General features: G+C 43.6%; 2 protein-coding genes across 4 annotated transcripts in view; both read left to right on the forward strand.

Moving 5' to 3' along the window:
* The window catches only part of LGI2 (leucine rich repeat LGI family member 2), an 83079-nt gene extending 82128 nt beyond the window's left edge, over positions 1-951 (forward strand). For both annotated transcript variants that reach the window (XM_082267893.1, XM_082267894.1), the window contains one exon: positions 1-951. This exon is cut by the window's left edge and continues 799 nt beyond it. In XM_082267893.1, the coding sequence (XP_082124019.1) occupies positions 1-19 (19 nt within the window). In that variant the 3' untranslated portion in view covers positions 20-951.
* Positions 952-15559: 14608 nt separating this feature from the next.
* Positions 15560-24471, forward strand: part of CCDC149 (coiled-coil domain containing 149) — a 157094-nt gene continuing 148182 nt past the window's right edge. For both annotated transcript variants that reach the window (XM_082267861.1, XM_082267863.1), the window contains exon 1: positions 15560-15712. In XM_082267861.1, the coding sequence (XP_082123987.1) occupies positions 15635-15712 (78 nt within the window). In that variant the 5' untranslated portion in view covers positions 15560-15634. The remainder of the gene's footprint in view (positions 15713-24471) is intronic.

A 24471-nucleotide genomic window follows, 5' to 3' on the forward strand; every position in this document is an offset into this window, starting at 1 on the left:
TGTTGACCTGAGCTTGTAAAATGTTAATCAACATTCAGACTAGGTCAACAAAATGTCCCAAGAAGAGGAATAGAAAAACACTGATGTATGTATGAGTCGCATATCTGTACATACACCTAATCTGCATTTTTGAGAGCATACCTTGGTTATTGGCATGACACTGTTCATTATTAATTGTTAATCATTTTCAATCATTTTGTAACCTAATGCTGAGCAACTACTTGGGAACCAATCTAACAAAAATAGGCAGATATAATTTTTGAAATGCCAAAAAAAAGCTATTTCTGTATTATATATATTTACTCACTTGCTATAGCGAAGCTGTTAGTAGTCAATAACTCTGGAGCTATGTTATTAAAATAAGTTTGCAAAGCTAAATTTGGACTTGCAGTGCATGCTAAGATGAAAATTACATGAACCTTTTAGCTGCTTTTAAGTTGCCCAAACCAGCTGACATACAGTTTTCAAAATTATCAAACTTTGTCATACCTGCTTATGGTTAAATGGGAAAGATACAACCATTCTGTGCCTTGGCCAAATATTCATATCATTTTGGTGGTAGTAGCAGCAGTGGTCATGCAAAGGCCACATACTGTATACTGGCACATAATGACATTGTATGACTGTATGACTTCCATTATTCCTAATTTTTGTCAGTCACTTATTGATAAGGAGCAGGAAGGGGCAATAATCTGTACATTAGATTGTAAATTTGGTCAATTTGTAGTTTTCCCCCTGTATATAGATCCCTTCGTAGAAAAAAAACTAAGAGCCAGAATTTGCTTACGAGATCAGCCCTACCAAAGTAATATTTCATTTACAGATGATCTATTATGGACAGGGATGCCCAGTACATTGCAATATTTCTTGGGACTTCAGTGTTGAGTTCTAACTGTGGCAGTTCCATGACCCACCAGGAACTGTTAATCCATATGTTACAACGGTGGCATCCCCTTTGCATTTTACAGAAAGTAATGTAAATAAAATATGCAGAGAGAGGGGGGGAGGCCAAAGAATATATGGAATCTGGGAATTCAACTACAGGGATCTACAGAGATCTAACTATTAGGGGTTCCCAAGATAATTAAGAAACTGTTATGCCATTTAACTCTTCAGTATCTTAAAAAAAAATGTAAAAAATCAGATTTGGGTGGTCTGACTCTTTAGCTGAACAGTAGAAGTGTAATGGAATGTATACTCTATTACTTATAACCATTTTTTCTTGTAAGAATATTTTTATGATTGTATTTTTTGTATGCTATGTTTTCTAAATTTGAACTAAAATTATATTTGAAAACTATAGAGAGAAATTGTGTTTCTCAATTATAATATTGCAGGATAAAATGCATAGCTTGTACATTTTCTTCTATACTTAAATGTAAATCTGGTATCATCTACAGGTACACTGATCGTTTAGGAAAGTATTTGTTTTTTTTTAGCATAACCCACCCCTAACAAAAATGAACTTACAAGTGCAGAATCTTTCACATGGACTTAAGAAATCAAAATGGTTGCTTACAATCTACTACAGTATGCAATCTACATACAATCCAATCTACTACAATCCGGCCTGCTCTGATATTGGAGTAGCAGCTTTAACTAGGAGATTAGTCCTTGGCTCCTCTGTGTCCTGCACCTCAAATTGGCCCATTACAATGACAGCCAACATCAGTACATCAGTGACCACATGTGAGGCACAGGAGTGGGAAGTGGAGGGGATCAAGTCAACCTAGTTGACGTTGGTATTTCTACTTCTAGGGAGCTCTTAAAGATAAGTGAGGGTGGGCGAAGCCACCTGGTGGGACCTGCTACACCAGACAGATTTGCTACCGTTACACCTAGTATAATGCATGTTCATCTTTGGGTTAAAGTTTTACGTTTGCAAAAAAATGTAAAAAAAATGATATATAGTAAAGGGCAAAATATGGTGCAACTCTGTGTAGCACTGCCTCCTTGAGGACCTACGGTTCCCCCTGGGTTACCATTAGCAATCTTAACATTAACAGTCTTTCACTTTTCTTCTTGGCTCATTCAATAAACAATCCAGGGGTATGAAGTTGTTTTTGTGTTTTATTGATAAATTAGGGATGGGAGAAGGGAATAGTGGGATACTCCAAATTAACTATGCACAAGATTTGAGGACTTCTATGGCTTGGTACAGCTAAGCTATTGATCCACCTTGCCACTGAGGTGAATTTCGTTTTAAGTCTCTTTCCCAGATGACTTTAAGAACTGATTTTATCTTCAGGACACTCTCCTTAGTATCCTCCTTCTTGCTTGCTGACACCCATCTACTGACTATCCTACTCCTTGGGTGGCCCACCTCAGGTCAGGCCCCTTGACACGATCCCTTGTACTCACAATACTGTTTTTCCAGGGTCTCCAGTTTCTCCCCCTCAGTCAGCTTCTCCTGGACCTCTGGGTTCAGCTCCATTCCTCTGGCCCTCAGGATGACCTCCTGAGGCCATGCGCCACTGCTACAGAGGAGAAGGCAGCCGCCACCCTCCCTCCAAGACCCTGCTCTTCATCCAAAGACCTTGCAGCACATGTTCTCCTGGCTTTTATACAGTATCCCAGAATGCACAGAGGCGACCTGCCCCTGCCAATCACCAGGACTGTACCAAAGTCTATGCATCCATTTGTCAGGTTTCCTCCCACTGTCCAACATGCCTCCCTATTGGACAAGTGTGAAACACTCTCTAGACATAATGGATTGCATACTGAGCACAATAAGCAGACCTCACTAACCGATCCTGCTCTCTGGTAGGCAGAAAGCAACATAGATTTGCCTGCTGCTCCTCTGATAGGCAGACAGAGCCAAAAACATTGTAGCCAATCAGATTCTAACTTCAGCTTGTAAAATTAAGCTTTGACAATAAAACCAGGAAGCACAGAGCTTCAGCAGATTATGTACTCTCTAGTTTTAGTAAATCAACCCCACTATGTGACTGATTTCACTTCAGATAAATACAGTATTGAGAATGTTTTCACAGAGATGAAACAATTCCTCCTACATACAGTAAGTTGTACCTGTTTATCTGCAGTCTTCTCTACATCCTTTCCAAAAGTCCAAAATGTATACCGCTTGTCTGAGCTGTCAGAAAAAAAGGGGACGGAGAGTTGAAGTTACACACTGCAAAGCTCGGTGACGAGAGGTGTTCGGAGGGAAGGGACAAACCCCCTTTACACAGGAACAGAGCGGAGACTGCCAATCACCCTTAATTTCTTGGTGTCAGGAAAACTTGTCAGAAGTGATTCATACTGATAACAAAGGAACAAAGCAGCAGACAGAATTGACACTTAGTGCTCTTTATTGAGACACAATATAGAAGGGTTTGCTTTGTTCATATTTCATGTCTCAGGTTTACAACCGCTTTAAGGTTGTCACCTGGTGGAACATGGTTAAATTCAGATTAGCACGCCTCCATCCCTCGCTTACTAATATGAGGCTGCAATGCAGAAGGACATGCATATCTGGTGGACTTGTTAAGCAGAATATTGACCAAAGTGTTCAAAATGCCTACATATTTTATGTAATTGCCCTTTCCCTACAGAAACTTGGTTTGCACTTCTCCATCTCAATTTACCTGTTATTGACCAAACCCCAATTCAAATTAGCTACATATAATTAATATTATTAGCTGCTAAACAAACCATTGCAAGAGCCTTGAGGAAACAATTCACACAATTTGTGGAAGTCAGGTAAAAGGTAAATGCATTCTTTATTAACGAGTTAAGAGGACACCTGGACACAATACATTTATTGCTGTATAGATCCTATATGGTCACCCCTCACTCTCACTTGATTGCTCTTTGTAGATGTTTTCTAGAGGGAAATATATGGAAAGTCCCCCCCTACTTCCTACATACTCCCCCCTGCTGTGGGCTCCTTTAATTTCCTTACTCTTTTGTGCTTTATTTTTTCTTATTCTCTTCTCTTTTACTGAGTTTATTTAAGACAGACTATGTTTCACCCATATACCTGCTTACAATATTACGGCCTTTACAAAATTACTAAATGTACATATGTATAATTCTCTGTAACTATGTTAATGTTCTTTTAAAATTTTCAATAAAAATCTGATGAAAGTGAAAGGAGCCTAAAAGTGGGAGGTGTTGGTACGCAGCTTGTCATCCTCTAGCTGTATCCATTATGTTGGCATCAGATATAAAAATTCTAATCATGCACACTTAAGGCCCGTACACACTTGACGGAAATCGGACGAAATATCCTCCGATTTTTCTCTCTCTTGCTCAGCGGTCATAACCGTTTTTAGTTGACAGTGCATAAATGTTCACGAAATTTCTCGTCCGATTTTTTTTTTTGGGACATTCGTTCCTAGACTTCCGGGTCGTCAGCAACTTCAGATCATGCACGGTCTTTCGTATCCGATTTTTCGCGGACGTACTGCATACACATTAAACGAAAATTGGTCGTCTGGGGATGGACGATAAAAATTTTGGTGTTTGTCCCTCCGTTTTTTTTCGTTGAAAATGTCGGCATCGGCTGCTGAAAGTCGTGTACACACTAGGCGAAAATCGTACGATTTTACCTCGGATGGGAATTTTCGTCAGATTTTCTACTAGTGTGTACCCCATTTAAGGCCTCATGCACTCAGAGCGTTTGCCCAGCTTCTCTGGATGATTTGTCTCCTGGAAGGGGAAAAACAGCTTAAAAATGTGCCTAATGCCAAATTATGCAAACATGTTTTGCAAAAATTTAAAGCGTTTGGATGTTCATTCATTCCAATGGCCAGAATATTAATTTACTCTGGCCATTGGAATGAAAGAAATGCTCAAGCACTCAATGTATCTAGCATTTAGGCACATTTAGTCGTGTTTAGGAGCATTAAGCATTTTTTCTTCCCAAAAGCTTTTCTCCTTAATGCGCAAGTGATTTATTTTTTCAGCCTCTGAATGCTCCTTCTCTAATACGCCTATCATTGCCTATGTGTGAATGGCCACATTACCTATGCAGAGGTGCATTTAGAGGCCAAATACCTGTAAAAGTGGTCATTCCGTCCATTAAGGAAGGGGGGGAGCTTAGTGGCACTTCATCTGGAGGCGAAGCCTGAACCCAGAAGAGCCGGCAGCCTCCAGATAGTGTCACAGGGGAACATGGCGGCCCAGGACCTGAGCGGCGGCTGCAGAGAAGAGGATCTCAGCAGGACAACGCTGGATGTGTTGGGTGGATGAGTAACTGAACTGTGAGAACCCCAGCATCAGGTAAGCAGGGGAAAAAAAATAATAGGGGGAGAAGTGAAGTTCCTTTTTAATTGTACAGAGGGAGAGAAAATTGACCCGTTTTTGCACAGTTTATAGGCTAATTTTTGGCTGTAGGTACTAAGCTGGGGAAAACTGTCCTGTACATTTTAAGGGCTTGTTCACACATAGTGCGGTGACTGGCATTTTCCACATTGGATAAATGCCAGTCACCAAGGGGGGCACATAGAAATCCCATTCACGCTACAATGTAGCCAGGAGGTGTGGTGTGGTGAGCTGTGGTAAAATGCAGACATGTAGCATTTTACTGCAGTGCACAAGAAGTCACTGCACAGCAGTGCAGTGTGCTACTGTGTGGAAACAGGAAAGAAGTGTCACTGCGACTCTTCAAAAATAAGAAAAAGCAAACATGGAGTCCCCACACCACAGCTCAAGGCAAGGTAGAACTGACAGCTGTCTGTATGCTAAAACAGAGTGTTTAGCGTGTAGGCAGTGTGAACAGCCCTAAGGCCAATAAGCAGAAGAAAACTGCATCTAATGCCTAATCTTGGCTAGACTTTCACATTGCGCTGGTGCAGTTTCCCCTGCAGCCTGGGTGCAGTTTCCCAGTAATTCAGTTTTTGCGTGGGTTATCCACGCTTTCCCATACACATCTATTAGATTGGGTGCTTTTGGTGCATTTTCTGATAACGCAACAAATGTCCTGCATGCTGCACCTTTAGTGCGCTTTCAGAAAATGCCCAATCTAATAGAAGTCTATGGGAAAGGACGGGTAACCCACGCAAAAACTGCATATACACTGTGCTGGGGGGAACGCGCTACTGAGTTTTTCCTTCGTTAAAACTGTTGGAAACCATACAATTTCTGCACCTGGGAGTCCCAGTGTTTGCACACAGCAAACCTATACAAGTCAATGACAGGCTACAGCTGCACGCTAGTGATCGCACATCTGGGCATTTTACAAGCATGGCCACAGTGTACGTCCCTCTATGCCAGTGTGAAGGAGTCCTTAATAGCTACCTGCAACATCGGAATAATGTTTAGGAATAAATCTACTGCCAACAACATGAAATGGTATTGTGGCGGTTAAAACAAAAGGGTTGATTTACTAAAGGGGAATAGACTGTGCACTTTGCACTCATTTTCCCCAGAGCTTGGTAAATAAAGTAAAACTCTATTGACTTCCATCATCCAATCATGTGCAAGCAGAAATGCTTTTTTTATTTTCCTTGCACTTGATTGGGGTGTTCTTTACAAAGTGAAGCTTTACCCCTTTACATTTACTAAGGAAAATGAGTGCAACTACAATTACAAAGGGCACAGTCTATTTGCCTTTAGTAAATCACCCCCTAGTATCTGGTTCTTTCATTTAAATCCAATTCCATCTTAATAAAATTTGAGCCTGCAACAGCTTCATTTCACTACAGCTGAGAAGGGAATATTTAAAATAGCCAAAAAAGACTTTGTATTACATTTTTCACTTTACTACATAGGTGGAATTTAAATTATCCTTAAAAAAATAGGAATTTTTTTTTATAAATCTGTATTTAATGCACTGATTCTCAGAAATAGTTTATGTTTATGCAGCTTCTTTATTACAATCCAGTATGTAATGAAAGGTGTATAGGGCAGTGAGTATACAGTACTGTGTGTTTTCTTAGTTTATTCTAACCTTAATCTGAACGTACTATGCAGAAAACAGCATCTCTAGGTCAACAACTGAGATTTCCACTTTAAAGGGAGATTTGCTACAATTTATAAAATGCACTAATGTAAATGTAGTTTATATAAAACAACCGTTTAATACAGATTATATAACCTAATAGAAACATTTTACGATTGTACATATATTTATCTTTTTGGTACATTAATATGTTTTTAGCGGTATGCTGTTAGAAATCTATGCACTGATACAAATAAAATAGTTACAGTTCAGTAATGATTTGTCTGTTTTTTTTCTCGGGTTAATATGAAAAAAGTGGTGATGATGAGGGATTTCTTTTTTTTTTTTTTTTTTTTTTTTTTTTTTTATTTCAATAGATTTTTATTAGAGAGTAACAAAGACAAATAACAACGGAAGTGGTACAATAGTGAAGGCTATTATACAACAAATAAAAGTTGAAAAGTGGAGGTCAACTGTAGCAGGTGGATACCCAGCCCTCAATGCTATTAAAACATCTAGGGTTAAGTCATGAGAAAAGTAGACAAACCTACGTGCTATAAGAGAGCAAAAGGTGGTCACTATCTAGTAAGTGCAGGGGATAGCCCCCAAAACTGTAGGGTACCCCCACCCAAGACACCCCTAAAGGGAGCAAACTGTGTCTCGGAAGAGGCACCCCACGTGTGAACTGCAAAATGGTATAGTGACCCAAAAAAAAAAAAAAACTGCAAGGGAGAATAACCTACAAGAATGCCATCTACCGGCCCTAGATGGAAGAGGCACGGGGCCCCGACTACAGGTGTGTAAAGGTACGATGAAAGCTCCACCAAAATAGAAAACATAGTCTCCAAACCACTTCCTAGAGAACTAAACAATTCGGATCGACAACAGTTGGCTATAAGTACAGTAAAACCAAGAGTTGAACAGGCAAAGAATAGAAAAAGGAAAAAGAGAAGAAAGAAGGCAGACAGCCTACGAAGTAAGAAGAAAGAAAAGAGAAGGGAATGCAAAAAGGGGGGAAGGAGGTTCCTGCGGACCGGATCCTGAAGACACTGAGAGACAAATAGGCAACAGGGTAATGGGAGGTAAAAGGAAAAAAAAAAAAAAAAGGGGGGGGTTACCCCACTGTCCAGTGCAAAGAAAACATCAAATAGTAACATTCATGTATGCAGCCCAGGGTTCCCAGATACTTTCAAACTTTTCCCTGGAGTCGTCCAGAATACTATACATCTTCTCCTGTGCCATTATCCACGAAATCTTACCCTTAGCCAAGCGGAGTGGAACCGAAGGCATCTTCCACTGCCTGGCTATCGCCATCTTGGCACCAAGGAAGATGTAGAAAATGAGGGATTGGGTGTGTTTAGGGAGCTTAGGGATGCGTTGGCTCAACAGGGCTTGAGCAGGAGATGGATGCAACGTGAGACCAGAAATCCGACGAACAATGCCGTAAATGCGCTGCCAAAACGACCTGAGTTTGGGGCATTCCCAAAAGATGTGGAGAATGGTGCCAGCCAGGTCACATCCCCGGAAGCAGGTAGGGGATGTGGAGGGAAAGATGGTGGCCAATCTGGCCGGCACCATGTACCACCTCAAAATAACTTTAAGATTAGCTTCCATGAGGCCAATATTATGAATACCCCGGAAAGAGCGCCCAACATTAGCGTGCCAGTCAGAGAGGTCCCAGTCTAATTTGAGGTCCTGCTCCCATTTAAACATATAGACAGATTTGGTTTGTGCATCGTTCAGTAGAGCGTAAATGAGGGAGATTCCCCCCTTGACATCAGAAATTTGAGCACACCACTGTTCATAAGGCGTTACCCGTAGGGGTTCAGAGAATTTGGACCTAAGAGAGTTAATAAAGTGCGAAATTTGGGTAAGACGGAATTTCTCTACAGGCGGCATCTTCAACTTTGTGGTACAATGAGAAAGAGTGATAGGACCCGAGCTATCCAAAAAGTGGCCAATTCTGTACATGCCTTTGTCAGTCCACCATTTAAATGCCCCTATGTTTTCACCTGGAGGGAAGGCCGGATTATGGAATAGGTGAGTGAGGGGAGCCCAAGGCGAAGTAACTTTATGCGTTTTGTGTATGCGATCACAGATGGATAAAGAATGTGAAAGAGTAGGGGCCAGCACCGGGGGGCGGGCTCGAGCAGGTCTCCAAAGCAGGTAGTCAATGGTGTGTCGAGGGACTGCTTGGCGTTCCATAAAGTACCAGTCAGGCTTCCCCCCTCTGGAATAAATGACGGAAAACTGAGTCAGCTGTGCTGCCAGATAATATTTCCAAAGGTCCGGAACTCCTAAGCCCCCCTGTTTCCGGGAGCGTAGAAGCGTAAGTCTATTAATTCTATATCCCTTCGTTCCCCAGATAAATTTAAAGATGTGTCCTTGTAAGTTTTTAATGTGGGATTTCCGCACCGGGATTGGGAGCGACCGGAAAAAATAAAGAATACGTGGCAAGAGTGTCATCTTAACCGCATTGATTCTCCCTAACCAGGAAATGTGACAGCGAGACCAGTCAGAGAGATCCCGTTTTAGTCGTTGTATCAGGGGCGGATAGTTGGTCGAATAGAGTTTGTCTATAGTGGGAGTCAAGGAGACTCCAAGGGGATTTCTTTTTTTATGTACAGTAAAACCTTGGATTGAGAGTAATTTGGTTTGCAAATATTTTTTTATAAATTATGACTTGATAAACAAGCAATGTCTTGATATACACGTAGAGTCAGATCACAACTGATTATAAAAGAGAAAAGAGGCGCCTCTAAGTGTAGCAATATGATTACATTTAATGAAGGTTCAACATTTAGCAACTCACATGTTTGATGATTAAACAGGCACATCTAAGTATGCAGGCATCTGGAGTAAAGCTGTTCACATAGACCGCCCTCCGCACCGCCTTCAATGTCATCCCTTCCACACTGCGCTCCACGAGAGCTTCAAGCCTCGCTTTCAGATCGCTCTACTGCAGGGTAGTCTTCCCAGTCACGACTGCAAACTGACAGTAGTGAGAGTCGGCGGTGCGGAGGATGGTCTATGTGGACACCATGTATGCCTGCATACTTAGATGTGCCTCTTTAAATCATCAACCATGTGATTTGCTAAATGTTGAACCTTCATTAAATGTAACCATATTACTACACTTAGAGGCGCCTCTCTTCCCTTTTATACACTGTACCTCCTGCTGGATTCTGCTTCTAATCCCCTTGTGGAGGCGCCATTTGTGGATGGACATTTTATGGTTACACAAACTATCACATTGCTATAATCTTTTTATATGGACTATAAACTGAAGGACTTATGAATAAATGGTTGTGGAATGAATCATCTGAGTTTCCATTATTTCTTATGGGGTAATTTGCTTTGATATAAAAGTGCTTTGGATCACAAGCATGTTTCTGGAACGAATTATGCTCACAATCCGAGGTTTTACTATATGTGATATGTTTTTTCCCCCAATACTGTTTACTTATCTCATTATATTGCTTCTCACGAGGACTTCTCCATAGCACATATTAATACAGTACTTCCTCCTTTTGAACATTGGAACTATATAACTGTAAGTGCCGGTTCACACTATTGCGCTGCGGGAACACTGCGAATATACTGCGTGTTCCCGCATCGCATCCGCAGCACAGGCAGTTCACACTGCCATATGCGATACGCTGGGGGTGTCAATTCAAAGTTAACGACAGCCCCAGATCAGATCACATATCGCAGTGCGATCTGACAGTTCGCACAGGAATTGGATCACACTGGTGTGAACCACCATTCGATCCGATTCTGCTACGGACCAAAAAAAGGGTCCTGTGTGTGTTCACTGCGATTGCGGTGCGAATTCAGCCATACAAACAGTGCGTTCCGAATCATATGCGATGTCTGTGATCGCATTAGTGTGAACCGGCACTTAGACTTCATTCACAAGGAAATCTCCAGCAGGGATTCAGGCAGCAATAAAAATGTAACAGTATCCAGCCTTCTCTCATTCAACTATGCAATAAATTCTACTGCTATGTCCCTGTTGGAGAGATTTCCAATCACTTCCTGTCCTAGAGACAGCATTCACAAAAGTGAATCCTCCCCTGCCCCATCCAAAAAAACCCCCAAAAAGTCTTTGGAATGAGCAGGTATGATTGCCAGGCACGTGTAAGGTAATATAGCCCAGACTCCCTAGGGCAGAGGTAGTCAGAATGTAGTACTTCCCATGGGAGGTAGGGGGGAGTAAGGGCAGGTGGTGGAGCTGTGGATTTACCCCCTCCCTGACCACTACCTAAAAAAAGGCATGAGATGCTTTGCTTGTCGCATTCAGCAAACAACAGTGTTGTCAAACGCAAACCATTTAGGGCCACACCTCAACAGCCCTGCAACTTTGTGCAATGCATGTGTTTGCAGCATGGTAGTTCAGCCTTTTTGGAGTTAAAATAGGTGGTGAGGAGGCAACATATCCCCTACCAGCTGCCTGTCAACTGTCCTCTGAAAAGTGATCCACTGCGGATGTGCCACACATCTAAACAGGCCCTTAGTCTGATACAGCGGTCTCTGAGCACTGTCACAGGGGAAGAGGCCATATGGTTCTTTATGCCTAAACATACCAGCTGTTGGAGAAGAAATTAAAAGTGTGCGTGTGTGGGTGGGGGGCGTACTGGTAAGGTGTGTATAACAGGAGGCAGCCCTTTGCAGAAACAGTCATTCTTCTGTGCGTAAGCTCACTTTAAAAAAAAAAAAAAAAAAGAAACCTATGTATGGAAATAAAGACATGTAAACCTGTGACAAGTAAATGGCATACGGGAGAAGATTTTCTCTGCATGACACTTTGGCATCACACAGTAAGGCTGTACACTGTCATTGAGCCTCTATGGCAGTGATGGCGAACCTTGGCACCCTAGATGTTTTGGAACTACATTTCCCATGATGCTCACCTACACTGCAGAGTGCATGAGCATCATGGGAAATGTAGTTTCAAAACATTTAGGGTGCCAAGGTTCGCCATCACTGCTCTATGGGTATTGGAAGAGGCACTGAACATATCAGCCTCCAATGTACACGGTGAGCCATGATGGTAGGGAAAATTTACTACAGCTTATAGGAACTATTGTCCAGATCAAGTGTTCTAGTGTCTGATATATCAAGAATGCTAGCTGCAGAACAATAATGTAAAAGATACGCTGATTAGGCATAAGGACTGCCACAGAGGAAAATAAAAATTGCATCAATTTTTGTTTTTAGTCTGCAACATTTACAGACTTACTTATTCAGTAACAACCAGAAACACAAATGGGTTGATTTACTAAAACTGCAGAGTGCAAAATCTGGTGCAGCTGTGCATGGTAGCCAATCAGCTTCTAACTTCAGCTCGTTCGATTAAGATTCGACAAAAACACGAAAGCCAATTGGTTTCTGTGCAGAGCTGCACCAGATTTTGCACTCCCCAGTTTTAGTAAATCAACCCCAATGTACCATAATGCAGGTGTAGGGTAGGTGGCAGGGTGGTCCTCACATCCTACATGTTTCCCTCCCCGTTGGGCGCCAAGCAAGAGTCACATGAGAGGCCTACCCCGGGGTGGGTTCTTCTGGGCTACACTGGGCACTTTATACAGGGTCACTGCCATACACATGGGGTACTTTTACTTGAGCCACGCTAACGACCCGGACAGATGCCTATACATAAATGAACTCTAGTAAACTCTCTGGATGTCATATACACCAACATGGTCACTTGTGCATTTAGGAGGAACACACCAAGCCAATGCCCTCTTCACCAGTCTAGCGTATCGTCGCTACCTCACTTCGAGTACCGGTATGGAGCCCCGCTGTGCACCTAGCTCTGACTCCATGTGTGCACTTAATTCACCTAACTCTTCCCCTTCTGTACCTGTCTACAGTATGAGGGCATTGGTGGTGCAGATCTGCTTGCGTTGCTATGGGAGTTGGATTGTGGCCAAAAGATTGCTGACCATATGTCCCTCACTGCAAGAGGCTGTCTCACCTGTCATTTGTACATGCTTAACGACAGGCTGCTGGAGAAACCTTTGTTACCTTTAGTAACCACTTGTGTCTTCGCACTGCATGAACTCCTTGCACTGATGTTTTCATACCCCAATGTACTTAGTGACCCGAGCTGTAGACTATATGTGCTGGTTACTTACATTGCACCCCTTTAGTAACTTTGGACAGTTTAGTAACTGGTCAGAGTTGATTGGAAGAAGGATTGAGCCAAATACAGGGCAATCTTAACCACTTGCCGACCACCCGCCATAGATATACTGCGGCAGGCTAGCTCAGCTCTTGGGGGCGCAAGTCCGTCCCCATTAGGAAACATGGAAGCCGATCCATGGGGCCGGCGGCCGCGATTGCCGCCGAGCACCCGCTATCGCTCCCCGCTGAGAGAGAGAACGACGGTCGACTGTTGTAAATACAGCAGACCGTTGTTCTTTCTGGAATGAACACACAGAGCCTGTAATCCTCCTATATAGGATCACAGGTCTCTGTGTTGATTCCAGAAGTCCCTCCCCAAGACAGTTAGAAAACACTCCCCTAGGCTCACACTTAACCCCTTGATCACCCCTGGGTTAACCCCTTCCCTGCCAGTGTCATTAGTACAGTAACAGTGCATATTTTTAGCACTGATTATTGTAGTAATGTCTCTGGTCCCCCCAAAAGTGTCAAAAATGTCAGTTAGGGGTCCGATCTGGCCACAGCAATGTCGTAGTCCCGCTAAAAATTGCAGATCACTGCCATTACTAGTAAAACATATAAATAAATAAATAAAAATGACATAAATCTTTCCCCTAGTTTGTACATGCGATAACTTTTGCGCAAACCACTCAAAATACGCTTATTGGGATTTTTTTTTACCAAAAATATGGAGCAGAATATGGCCTAAAAGGATGAAAAAATCAGTTTTTTTCATTTTTTGGGGGGGAATGCTATAAAGCAGAAAGTGAAGAACATATATATATATATTTTTTTTTTTTCAGAATTGTCGCTCTTTTTTTGTTTATAGCACAACAAATAAAAAAAATCTCAGAGGTCATCAAATAACATCAAAAGAAAGTTCTATTTGTGGGAAAAAAAGGACATCAATTTTATTTGGGTACATCATCGCACAACCGCGCAATTTTCTGTTAAAGGAACGCAGTGCTGAATCGCAAAAAATGGCCTGGTCATTAAGGGGGCAAAACCTTCCGGTCCAGAAGTGGTTAATAGAGAACCTGTTAGAGTTTGCAAAAGACTTGAGACTGGGATGGAGGTTCACCTTCCAGCAGGATAACAGCTCTAAACATACAGCCAGAGCTACAATGGAATGGTTTAGATCAGGGGTGTCAAACTCAATTTCATTGCGGGCCGCATCACCATTATGGTCACCCTCAGAGGGCTGGTTCTATCTGCAGCCCACCACTATCAGAAGTCAAGAGCCCCCACCCTTCCCTTACATCACAGTGCATCCCCCTTACCATGTGTTGCTGCTAGGAAGAAGGTGGAGGCAGAGCTGAGAAGCAGCAACTGCAGGGTCTGGAGGAGGGCTGGAGTGAGCTGCCAGAGTCTGCTGAATGCTGAGATCAGTGGAGGTAGAGAGGAGGGGGTGCAGGATCTGTAGGAGGAGTTATGTCCTCCTCTCTGTTGCTAACTGCTGAGTGTGTGTGTGTGTGTGTGTGTGTGGGGGGGGGGGGGTGGTCCTCTCTGCAGCTGCAGGGAGAAGCACAGGATCTGGCAGAGGAGTTCTGTCCTCTCTGTTGCCGTCTGCTGAGACAAGGTGGAGAGGAGGGGGTGCTGCAGCTGCACAGAGAAGTGCAAGATCTGTAGAAGGAGTTGTGTCCTCCTCTCTGCTGCTAACTGCTGAGTTAGGGAGGGGGGGGGGGGTTGTCCTCTTTGCAGCTGCAGGGAGAAGCACAGGATCTGGCAGAGGAGTTCAGTCCTCTCTGCTGCCGTCTGCTGATACATGGTGGAGGCAGAGATGAGGGAGATGCAGCAGCTGCAGGAGAGGTGCAAGGGCCACATGAAATGGCCTGGAGGGCTGGTGTTTGACACCTTTGGTTTAGATCAAAGCATATTCATGTGTTAGAATGAACCAGTCAAAGTCCAGACCTAAATTAAATTTAGAATCTTTCGCAAGACTTGAAAAATTGCTGTTCACAGACGCTCTCCATCCAATCTGACAGAGCTTGAGTTATTTTGCAAAGAAGAATGGGCAAACATTTTGCTTTCTAGCTATACAAATGCACGCCAAACTTTTGAGATATTTATTTGTAAAAAATTAATTAAAACTATTTATCATTTTCCTTCCACTTCACAATTATGTGCCACTTTGTGTTGGTCTATCACATAAAATCCCAATAAAATACATTTACGTTTTTGGTTGTAACATGACAAAATGTGGAAAATTTCAAGGGGTTTGAATACTTTTTCAAAGCACTGTATATACAGTATATATCAATCACAAAATAGCAGATAAATATATAAATGCCTCTTACAAAATAAGGGCAAAGGCCCTGCAAATTTACAAAGCGAACACAAAGGTAAAATATATAAAATAAAAAGGAACTTTTCTTCCAGTATACAGACAGACTGCGGACGTAGCTTGCACATACATGGGGCACAGAGTGATAAGTGGCAGCTAGTATAACAGGTTTGTCACACCCCTCCCTTGCAGGGTTCTGTAAAGCTGACGTAGAATAAACAGTGCAGGCAATGGTGATCCGGCTCACGAAGCAGCAGTTTATGGATGACTGGTGTTTATAAATTGGCCATAGTGCAATGCAGAATCTTGCAAGAGGACGGCCAATCGTGAATAATGACCACACAGAGAGTGACTGGCAAGGCCTGGTCAGTGAGGTAAGTACTGCACTCATGGATCTTAAAATGAACAACTGTGACTGAGAGGTTATGTTTAGCTGTGCTGTAAGACTGCTGCACCTCTAAAAGACGATCTGTGGTTAAGCTGCTTTTTAGAAGCATTTGACAGGCACCACTGCACAGCAAACACATGTGGTTGCGGAGAGTTTGTGGCGTGACCCCATATGCTTGAATAGGTTGCGGAGGTACTGCTCCTTAAATGCAATGGGGGGAATAATTTTTGCCTCACCTACGAAACACAGCATCATGGCTGCAGCATGTGGATGCTCTCATCCGCTGCCATTTTAGCTTAAGGGGAGGGCAGTTGGGGGCAGTAAAAACACAGTGCAACCCTGAGTTTTTACTGCCCCCCAACTGCAAATCTAAATGACTTCTTACAGTGCTGCGAGCAAACACAACAAAGGCACACTTTACTTGCAAATACAGTTTACAAAGAAAAACAATTTGGGGATGTATTTATTCCCTTATGGCCCTGCACAGTCTAGAAGCAAATCCAAATTGTAGGATGGCTTTGAGTTAGAGAATGACATTATGACATCCAATATGCATTAGGTGAACACTAGTTATGGTACATTTACTGGCCCATTTCATACCCTAAAATTGGATGTGAGCTGCAGACAGATGGAAACAAACACACTTTCTGCTTGTAGTGCATACAATTTGTATAATACATAACTGAATATGCAGCCACATCCACTGTACATACACTGTTTGTGTTCACAGATGGAAAACAAAAGCTATAAATCTTGTATATACATACAGTATGTAGATTAACATACGGCAACCTTTGGTCTGCCATCTGTTATGGAACCACACAGTCCAGCATGCCCTGGCGGCCTGTAGATGGCAGTATGGCTTAGAGCCACCTTTTGCAAATATTGTTCTAAACCAAACAGATATAAAAATAAAAATATAGCAAAAGATTGGTATTCATTAAGACCCCGTTCACACTGGGGCGACGCTACTTGCCGGGGCGACCTCACAGGTCGCGGTGCGCAGCTCGCACCGCGACCTCGGAGCGGCCGGCATGGACTTCATATCATTGAAGTCAATGCAGGTCGCTCCAGGTCGCCCCAAAGAAGCTCCGGACCCTTTTTCTAAGTCGGAGCGACTTGTGTTGCTCCTATTAGAACGGGTCCAGCGCTACTCTATGGCAGGCGACCTACGGCGACCTGTCAGGCGACCAGGTCACCTGACAGGTCGCCCCAGTGTGAACGGTCTCTAATACATTATGAAATGTATCTTTTAAATGCAAGCGGTTTGATTACCTAAATTTAAAGTAGATCTATGGGCATAACTTTTTTTTTTCATTTTGGATAGAGCAAGGGAGGGTTATAATCCCTGTAAGGTTTGTTTTTGCCATCTTTACCCCATTGGGGAGATTTGCCTTCACTTCCTGCCCCATAACCAAACAGGAAGTGAGAGGAAATCCCTGTAAATTAAAGGAATCCCTTGGGCCCCCCTAGGTCACCAGAACTAGTGTCCCCATTGGAAGATTTCCCCTCTATTGTTTTTACGGGGACAACCCAACATTTGGGATTTTCTTCAACTTTAACTTTCAATAATAATGGTAAACAGGACAAATAGAGAGGGAAATCTCCCTAATGGGGCACAGAGCACAATAAAACTGACAGATGTACTAATCTCTCTCCACTATATCCAAACCCAAACAAAACATTTTGCATTTAGTTATATTTTATTCCAGTATCAGCCTATTACATTTCCTGTATAGCATTATGGGATGAGACAGTGAGGCTCCGTTCACATGTAGGAGTTTTGGGGCGTTTTTGGGGAGTTTTTCTGCTCTAGGATCAGCTCTCAAAACGCCCAACAAGACAAATCCTATTAATTTCAATGGCCCCTCTTCACATCTGAGCGTTTTGACGCTGTGAGCAAAACGCCCAACGCTCAAAAAAGTACATGAGCTTCTTTTTGGGCAAATTACAGGCGTTTTCCATTGGTCTCTATTCAATCTAAAAACGCCTGTAAATCGCGGTAAAAATCGCGGTAAAATCGCGGCAAGGTGTGAATGTAGCCTAAGAAGCAGGAGAATGCGCCAATCTGTTCATGTGCTGAAACTGATAGGAAGAAAGTAAACTTACCCATCCATCCATGTCTCCATGCTTTATTTTAGAAATAACATTGAAAACACCGCCATCTTGAGTAGGGGCAGTTAATCTACTTCCTGGGGTTCACCTTCCCTCTTCCAGATGAATAGGAAAAAATTCCATGAAGACCCCTGGGATGTATGAATGACATAATTTTGGCCTAGGCCATTCATTGGGAAGCAACTAAAAATGGGTAAAAGAAAGTTATAAACAAGTAAATATACCTTCCTACCTATTTAGCCAGCAGCATGAGGAATAAAAATAGTTAATGTTGAATTTAATTCTGCTTTAATAAAAGCTAGTTTTGTAATTTTAATTTGTAATTTTATCTTTTAAAGTAGAACTTTTTTTTTTTCATTTTGGATAAGGGAGGGTTTTAATCCTGGTCAGTTTATTTTTTGCCATCTATGTCACATTGCAGAGACTTCCCTTCATTTCCTGTCTCAAAGACAAAACAGGAAGTGAGAGGAAATCCCTGAAAATTAAGGGACTTCCTTGGGGTCCTCCAGGTCACCAGATATAGTGCCCCCTTTAGATGAATTCCCCTCTATTAATTTTCTTAAGACAACCCCAAATTTTGGAATTTTCTTTTACTTTCACTTTCAATGATAATAGTAAATAGGACATATAGAGAGGGTGAATCTCCCTAACAGGGCCACATACAGCAATAAAACCTAATAGGTGTGCTAATCCCTCTCCTCTCCATCCAAAACTAAAAAAAATGTTGCCTTTAGTTACACTTTAACCACTTGCCGACCGCCCCACGCAGATTTACTGTGGCAGGGCGGCTAGGCTGCGCATAATCACGTAGATCTACGAAATTATGCGCAATTGTCAGTGTAGCAGGTTTTCCAGGCATTGAGCTTGATGTGGGTCTGCCATTGTTACCGGTTACCTCTCCAGCCCATGTGAGCTGCAACCCTGGGTGTGAGAACTGAGACATTGACAACTCCGGCATCTTTGTTTTGTGGTTTTATTGTAGATAAAGAGGATGGGAGAAGGGAATGAGTGGGATACTCCTTAAGGCTTAACTAAATACAATTCGGGACTTTATCCAGAAAATGTCAGTTAACGCAGCCTTGACGCCAGTCGACGTTAGCCAGCGCTCACTGACGCTTAGAACACACTGTATCTTGACAGAAGTGCTGAATCCTCGACTCTAGGTCCAGAAGACTCAGGACTGTGGAGCATAGAACTACTAACACTGCTGCACTGCAAATTCACTGACCATCCTCTCCAGCCTGGCACTGCCTGGAGGTAGCTTGCTGTGAATTACTGTATAGCTGCAACTCTCAACTTGTACTCTGCACAATTCAGGGCCCAAACCACAGGCGCCCCCTTTACACTTTTAGGTTTTCAGGGTCCACTGACTATGTACCCCCTTTGCTACTTCAGGGTCCTCAACCAAGGTACCCCCTTTACAGCTAGCTGACACTGGATCCCAGAACCTCCTCTGGAGTGGTCTCCTCGAACTCTTCAGGCAGACTCCGAGGGGCAATCCTCAGTACTCACGACCTGTGTAGGCTTTCCTGGGACTGGACCCCTCTCGCTCTCCGCTGGTTCTCGGCACACCGGATCCCCTCAGCTCAACTCAGCTCTCTCTCTGGATTCTCGGGCGCCACCCCGAGACATCCGCTTCCTCAGACAGGAGGAGAGACAGCCGCACTCTCCTTCCTGGGACTCTGCTCCCACCAAAGACCCTGAGTCACGCGCTTCCCCCAAACTTATATACACTCCCAGAATCCTTTGCAGCATAATCTGCCTTCTGGGGTAGTTACAAGCTTGAATGTGTCCCCTGATTGGCCTTCCTTCACTACCCTATGAGAAGCCTCTCACAAGAGCCTGTGGCGAGACTTCCCCTTCCACACCTGGAAACCCTGACACCCTAACCAAAAGAAATCATGGCCATGTGGTTAGGCAGACAAGGCCCACTATACATTTACCTAGCACCTACCTGTAGGGTGCTACATCAGTTAAAGCAACGCAGTGCCGAATCGCAAAAAATGGCCTGGTCATTAATGGGGTAAAACTTTCCGGGGATGAAGTGGTTAATGAACTTTTTATTTTTTACCATGTTATTTTGGCTGGAGTTCTATTGGCCACCTACCATTATTGTCAATGAAAAAAGGCACAGTTTGCAGCAAGGACAAGCTACATAGCAACCATCAGGGCTTTATTTCTCAGAGAATAGGTGCAGGAACTCCCTTTGTTTCTGCTCCCTACCCACCTCTGAGCACTGTTCCTTGGTTCCACCTCCTACCCACCTCCCAGCACTGCACCTTTTAGAGAATACAGAACCAAGTATCATTTTTTTTTAATCAGATAATTTTTATTGAATTATTTTTGCACATTACAAAACAACACTGAACACCAGAAAGAACAACAAACTAGCGATAGAGCATCATCCCCATAATACATATACCAGTACACCAATATATATGTATGCAAAGCTGTTAAAATACATAAATAGAATATAAACAACAACGTTAACAATGCTAGTGCTCAACGGCTGCTGGTAGTATCCCTGTGCAATAGGGCCCATATACGGTCAAACTTCAGAGCAGTCCCTCTATGTCTATAGGTGAGATTTTCCCTGACCAGTAGCGCTTTAACTTCCTCTGTCCATTCAGTGTGAGTAGGTGCAAGTGGGGAGATCCATTTTCTCGCGATCAATTTCCTGGCTAGAAACAGGACCCTAAGGGCCGCCGTGTGAACCTCAGAGGGGTACTGTTCCTCATCCAACCAACCCAGGACGCACAACTTCAGGTCCAAGGGTAAAGTTAATTTCCAGATCGCGTTAACGGATTGTAGAACTGTGTACCAATAGCGATGCAGTTTCGGGCACCTCCAAAGCATGTACAGGAGAGTGCCCGTGTGAACCTTGCAATGGGGGCAGAGGGGAGAGTCCCTCCTCTGCCAGCTATGCAAGCGCTGTGGGGTCCTATACGTGCGGTGTAGAATAAATATTTGTGTGAGCTTTTGAGAAGAGGACAATGAAACCTTGAGCACATTGTCAAGGATACCTGTCCATTCCTCCGAGGAAATGGGACCCAGATCTTCCGCCCAGTCCTCCCTGCATTTAAATGACATAGCTCTCAAAATTTGATCCATACAAGACGTGTACAATGAAGATATTTGCCAATTTTTTACCGACGAGTTCACTAGACTTATAAGGATGACTGGATGACATAGCCCCCACTTGGATGTTTTGGACTGTGAAGTAAGTGCGTGACGTAGTTGTAAATATTGAAAGAACAGGGAATTGGGTATGCCAAACTCATTGTGTAGTGATTGGAAATCTTTAAGGGTGCCCCCCCCTATACAACTGCGATATGAATTTCACTCCATATCTATCCCAACGCAGCGAGCTCCGTAACTTGTCTAATTCTGGATAATTAGCATTATTCACAATGCGGGAATATTTCGAGAACCCTTCATAAGCGAAATGTCGCTTGGCCTGTTGTCAAATTTTGTCAATGAGCACGAGGGTGGGAAAGCTAGGAGAAATTCTCAGAGTGCCAGCCTCCAATGATTCAACCAGTGCTCCGTCCGCCAGATGCGCCACAAGGACCCGCCTGATGGGATTAGAGTCGTCATCCTGCAGCCAGCCCGTAAAGTGCTGTAGCTGAGATGCCAAAAAGTAGTAGTAGGGGTTTGGAACAGCCAAGCCACCGCTATCCTTGGCCTCCTGTAACATTTCCAGGCGAATCCTAGGAGACCGCTTCCTCCAGATGAGGGCACGATAAACCGTGTTAAACTTTTTGAAAACGTGGACAGGAATCCAAATGGGTGCATTGTGCAATACGTACAGCAGCTGCGGGTTCCAGATCATCTTGATCAGATTGCATCTGCCCACTACCGACAGAGGCAGCCTGATCCAGCTGGCTAGCTTGTCTTTAAACTTGTCCAATAATGGAAGAACATTAAGTTTAGAATATTGCCCCAGGTCAGGGTGAACAATCACTCCTAAGTATCTGAATTGTCCCACAACCTCGACCTGCGATGCCACAGAGGGCAGCGCTACCTCAAGCGGGTCTAGCAGTAACAGAACGGACTTGTCCCAATTTATCTGGAAGCCCGAGAAGGATCCAAATCTACAAATCAGTGACATCAACGCAACCAAGGAGCCCGAGGTATCGCTCAGAAATAATAATGTGTCATCAGCATACAATGCAATTTTATCCTCACCCCCACCCCTCCGGAATCCGTGTATCGCCGGGTCAGCCCTGACGGCCGCCGCGAGGGGCTCTACCGCAAGCGCGAATAGCAGGGGGGACAATGGACATCCCTGCCTAGTGCCCTGGTATAATGGGAATGACTCAGAGAGCGAATTATTGATCCACAAGCAAGCCGTGGGAGCCTCATATAACAGTTTAATCCAATTAATAAATGAGGGTCCTAGACCAAAGCTCTCAAGAGCCGCCCACAGATACTGCCACTCCACGCTATCGAAAGCTTTAGCAGCATCAAGTGACAGAATCGCTCTATGGCCACAGTTATCAGGGGGTATTCGCATGTTTAAATACAATCTACGTATATTAGTGGCCGTGGATCGTCCAGGTATAAACCCGAATTGGTCCCCATGAACCAACTTGGCAATCACCTTAGACAATTGGGTGGCCAATACTTTAGCTAGAAGTTTCAAGTCTGTTGGTAAAAGAGAAATAGGTCTTGTAAGAAGGTCTGCAGATCCTCTGGGTCATAAGACACCTTGGAGGAGTACAGATCTTGAAAAAATGAATTAAATCCCTGTAAAATATTAGGAGTATCTGTAACCACCTGAGCTGTAGGAAGGATTAACTGGTGTATAATCGGGGTAGGCCGCTGTGCCCGTGATATGGTCGCCAGCATATGACCCGTTTTCTCCCCCTCCTCAAAGTGAGCCTGAGAGGTGAAGAAACGCTTATGGTCCGCCTGCTGCTGTTGTATGGAGTGGAAAAAACGTTGCGCCTCCAGCCAACTGTTCTGATTATCAGAAGTAGGGGAATGCAAGTAGTCATGTTCGGCCCGGAGCACCGCGTCACTGACATCCCGAGCCCAACGCCTGCTCCTGGACTTAATAGTCGATACCTCTTTAATACATAAACCTCTCAAAAACGCCTTCATAGCATCCCATACCATACCAGGAGCTGCAGAGTGTCTGTTATCGGCAAAAAAGTGTACAAGCTGGTTACTGAATTTAGCGTGGTCCGGAAACAATGGAAGCCAAAAAGGATTCAACTTCCAGTGCATGGGCAACCTAGACCCGAGCAACTTCAGGCGCACCTGCATCGGAGAGTGGTCAGATAGGCCTCTGGCTAGATAAGTAACCTCAGGGGTACAAGCCAGGACAGGGTCCGAGCCAAAAGCTAAATCGAGGCGGGACAAAGTAGCATTGGGCAAGGAGTGGCAAGAGAAGCCAGCCTCCAGGGGGTGTTTGCTACGCCATAGATCCACAAGACCCAGCTCCCCCATAAATCTAGCAAAAGGAGTAGGCGTTCTGGATCCTCCAGGGCAGAAACGCTTAAAAAGGTCCAAGGTCGGATCTAGAACATTATTAAAATCGCCCAGCACCAAGACCGGCACCTGAGGGGGTTTCCCAATAAACCGAGACAGACACTCTAGCACCGCAAAGGAAAACGGAGGGGGGATATAAATATTTGCAATAATACATTGAAAGACATCCCACAGTCCCAGCAAAAATATGAACCTGCCCTGAGGGTCAGTCAGGGTGTCCAGAGACTCAAATTTGGCTGCAGCTGAGACCAAAATAGAAACTCCCCTAGAGTACTGCGAATGAAATGAATGGAATTGGACCGAGTATTTCCGAGTATGGAGGTACCCAGCTGTGTCCTGAGTCATGTGAGTTTCCTGTAGGCAAACAGAGCGACATATTGAAGGATAGATTCCTGGAAAAAGGTTTCAAAAAAGAAGCTTTGGAACAAAGCATCCTCCAAGTTAAAGATGTACCACAAAGAGAACTAGTGGTCCCTAAACCTAAACAAACTGGCGCCTTTTCTAAATTCGAATATGCCTTTGTTACCTCCTTCTCCACTGGATACAGATGGGTTAACAAGACTTTCCGGAAGTATTGGCATATACTTAAGGGAGATAGAATCCTAGGACCAAATCTTCCCGAAAGACCCCCCATCATATATAAGAGAACCAGGAATTTGAAAGACCTGATTGCTCCTACTCCAGTTGAGAAGCCTGCCATCCCTAGAATGTTTTCTAATATGAAAGGCTTTTTTCCCTGTAAAAAATGCCGGGTATGTAAAGAGTTAAAAACACAGAGAACTAAAACCTTCAACTCTACAGTAACCAAGAAAAAGTACGATATCCAAAACTTTGTTACATGCCAAAGTAGGGGAGCTATATATCTCCTTACTTGTGGATGTGGGTTGCAGTATGTTGGAAGAACGATTAGAACCCCTAGTATAAGAATTGGGGAGCATCTTACCAACATACAAATTGGATTCCCTGGACACAGCCTTTCAGCCCATCACGACAGATGTCATAATCAAAACTATGCACAACTGAAAGCTGTCGTGATTGAAGGCTACTCCCCCCATTGGAGAGGGAGTGATATGAAAAGGACTATCTCCAGGCGCGAAACGTTTTGGATTCATGAATTAAAGTGTTACCAGCCCT

This window comes from Pelophylax lessonae (genome assembly GCF_965119305.1).
Source record: "Pelophylax lessonae genome assembly, chromosome: 1".
Classification (NCBI taxonomy): Eukaryota; Metazoa; Chordata; class Amphibia; order Anura; family Ranidae; genus Pelophylax; species Pelophylax lessonae.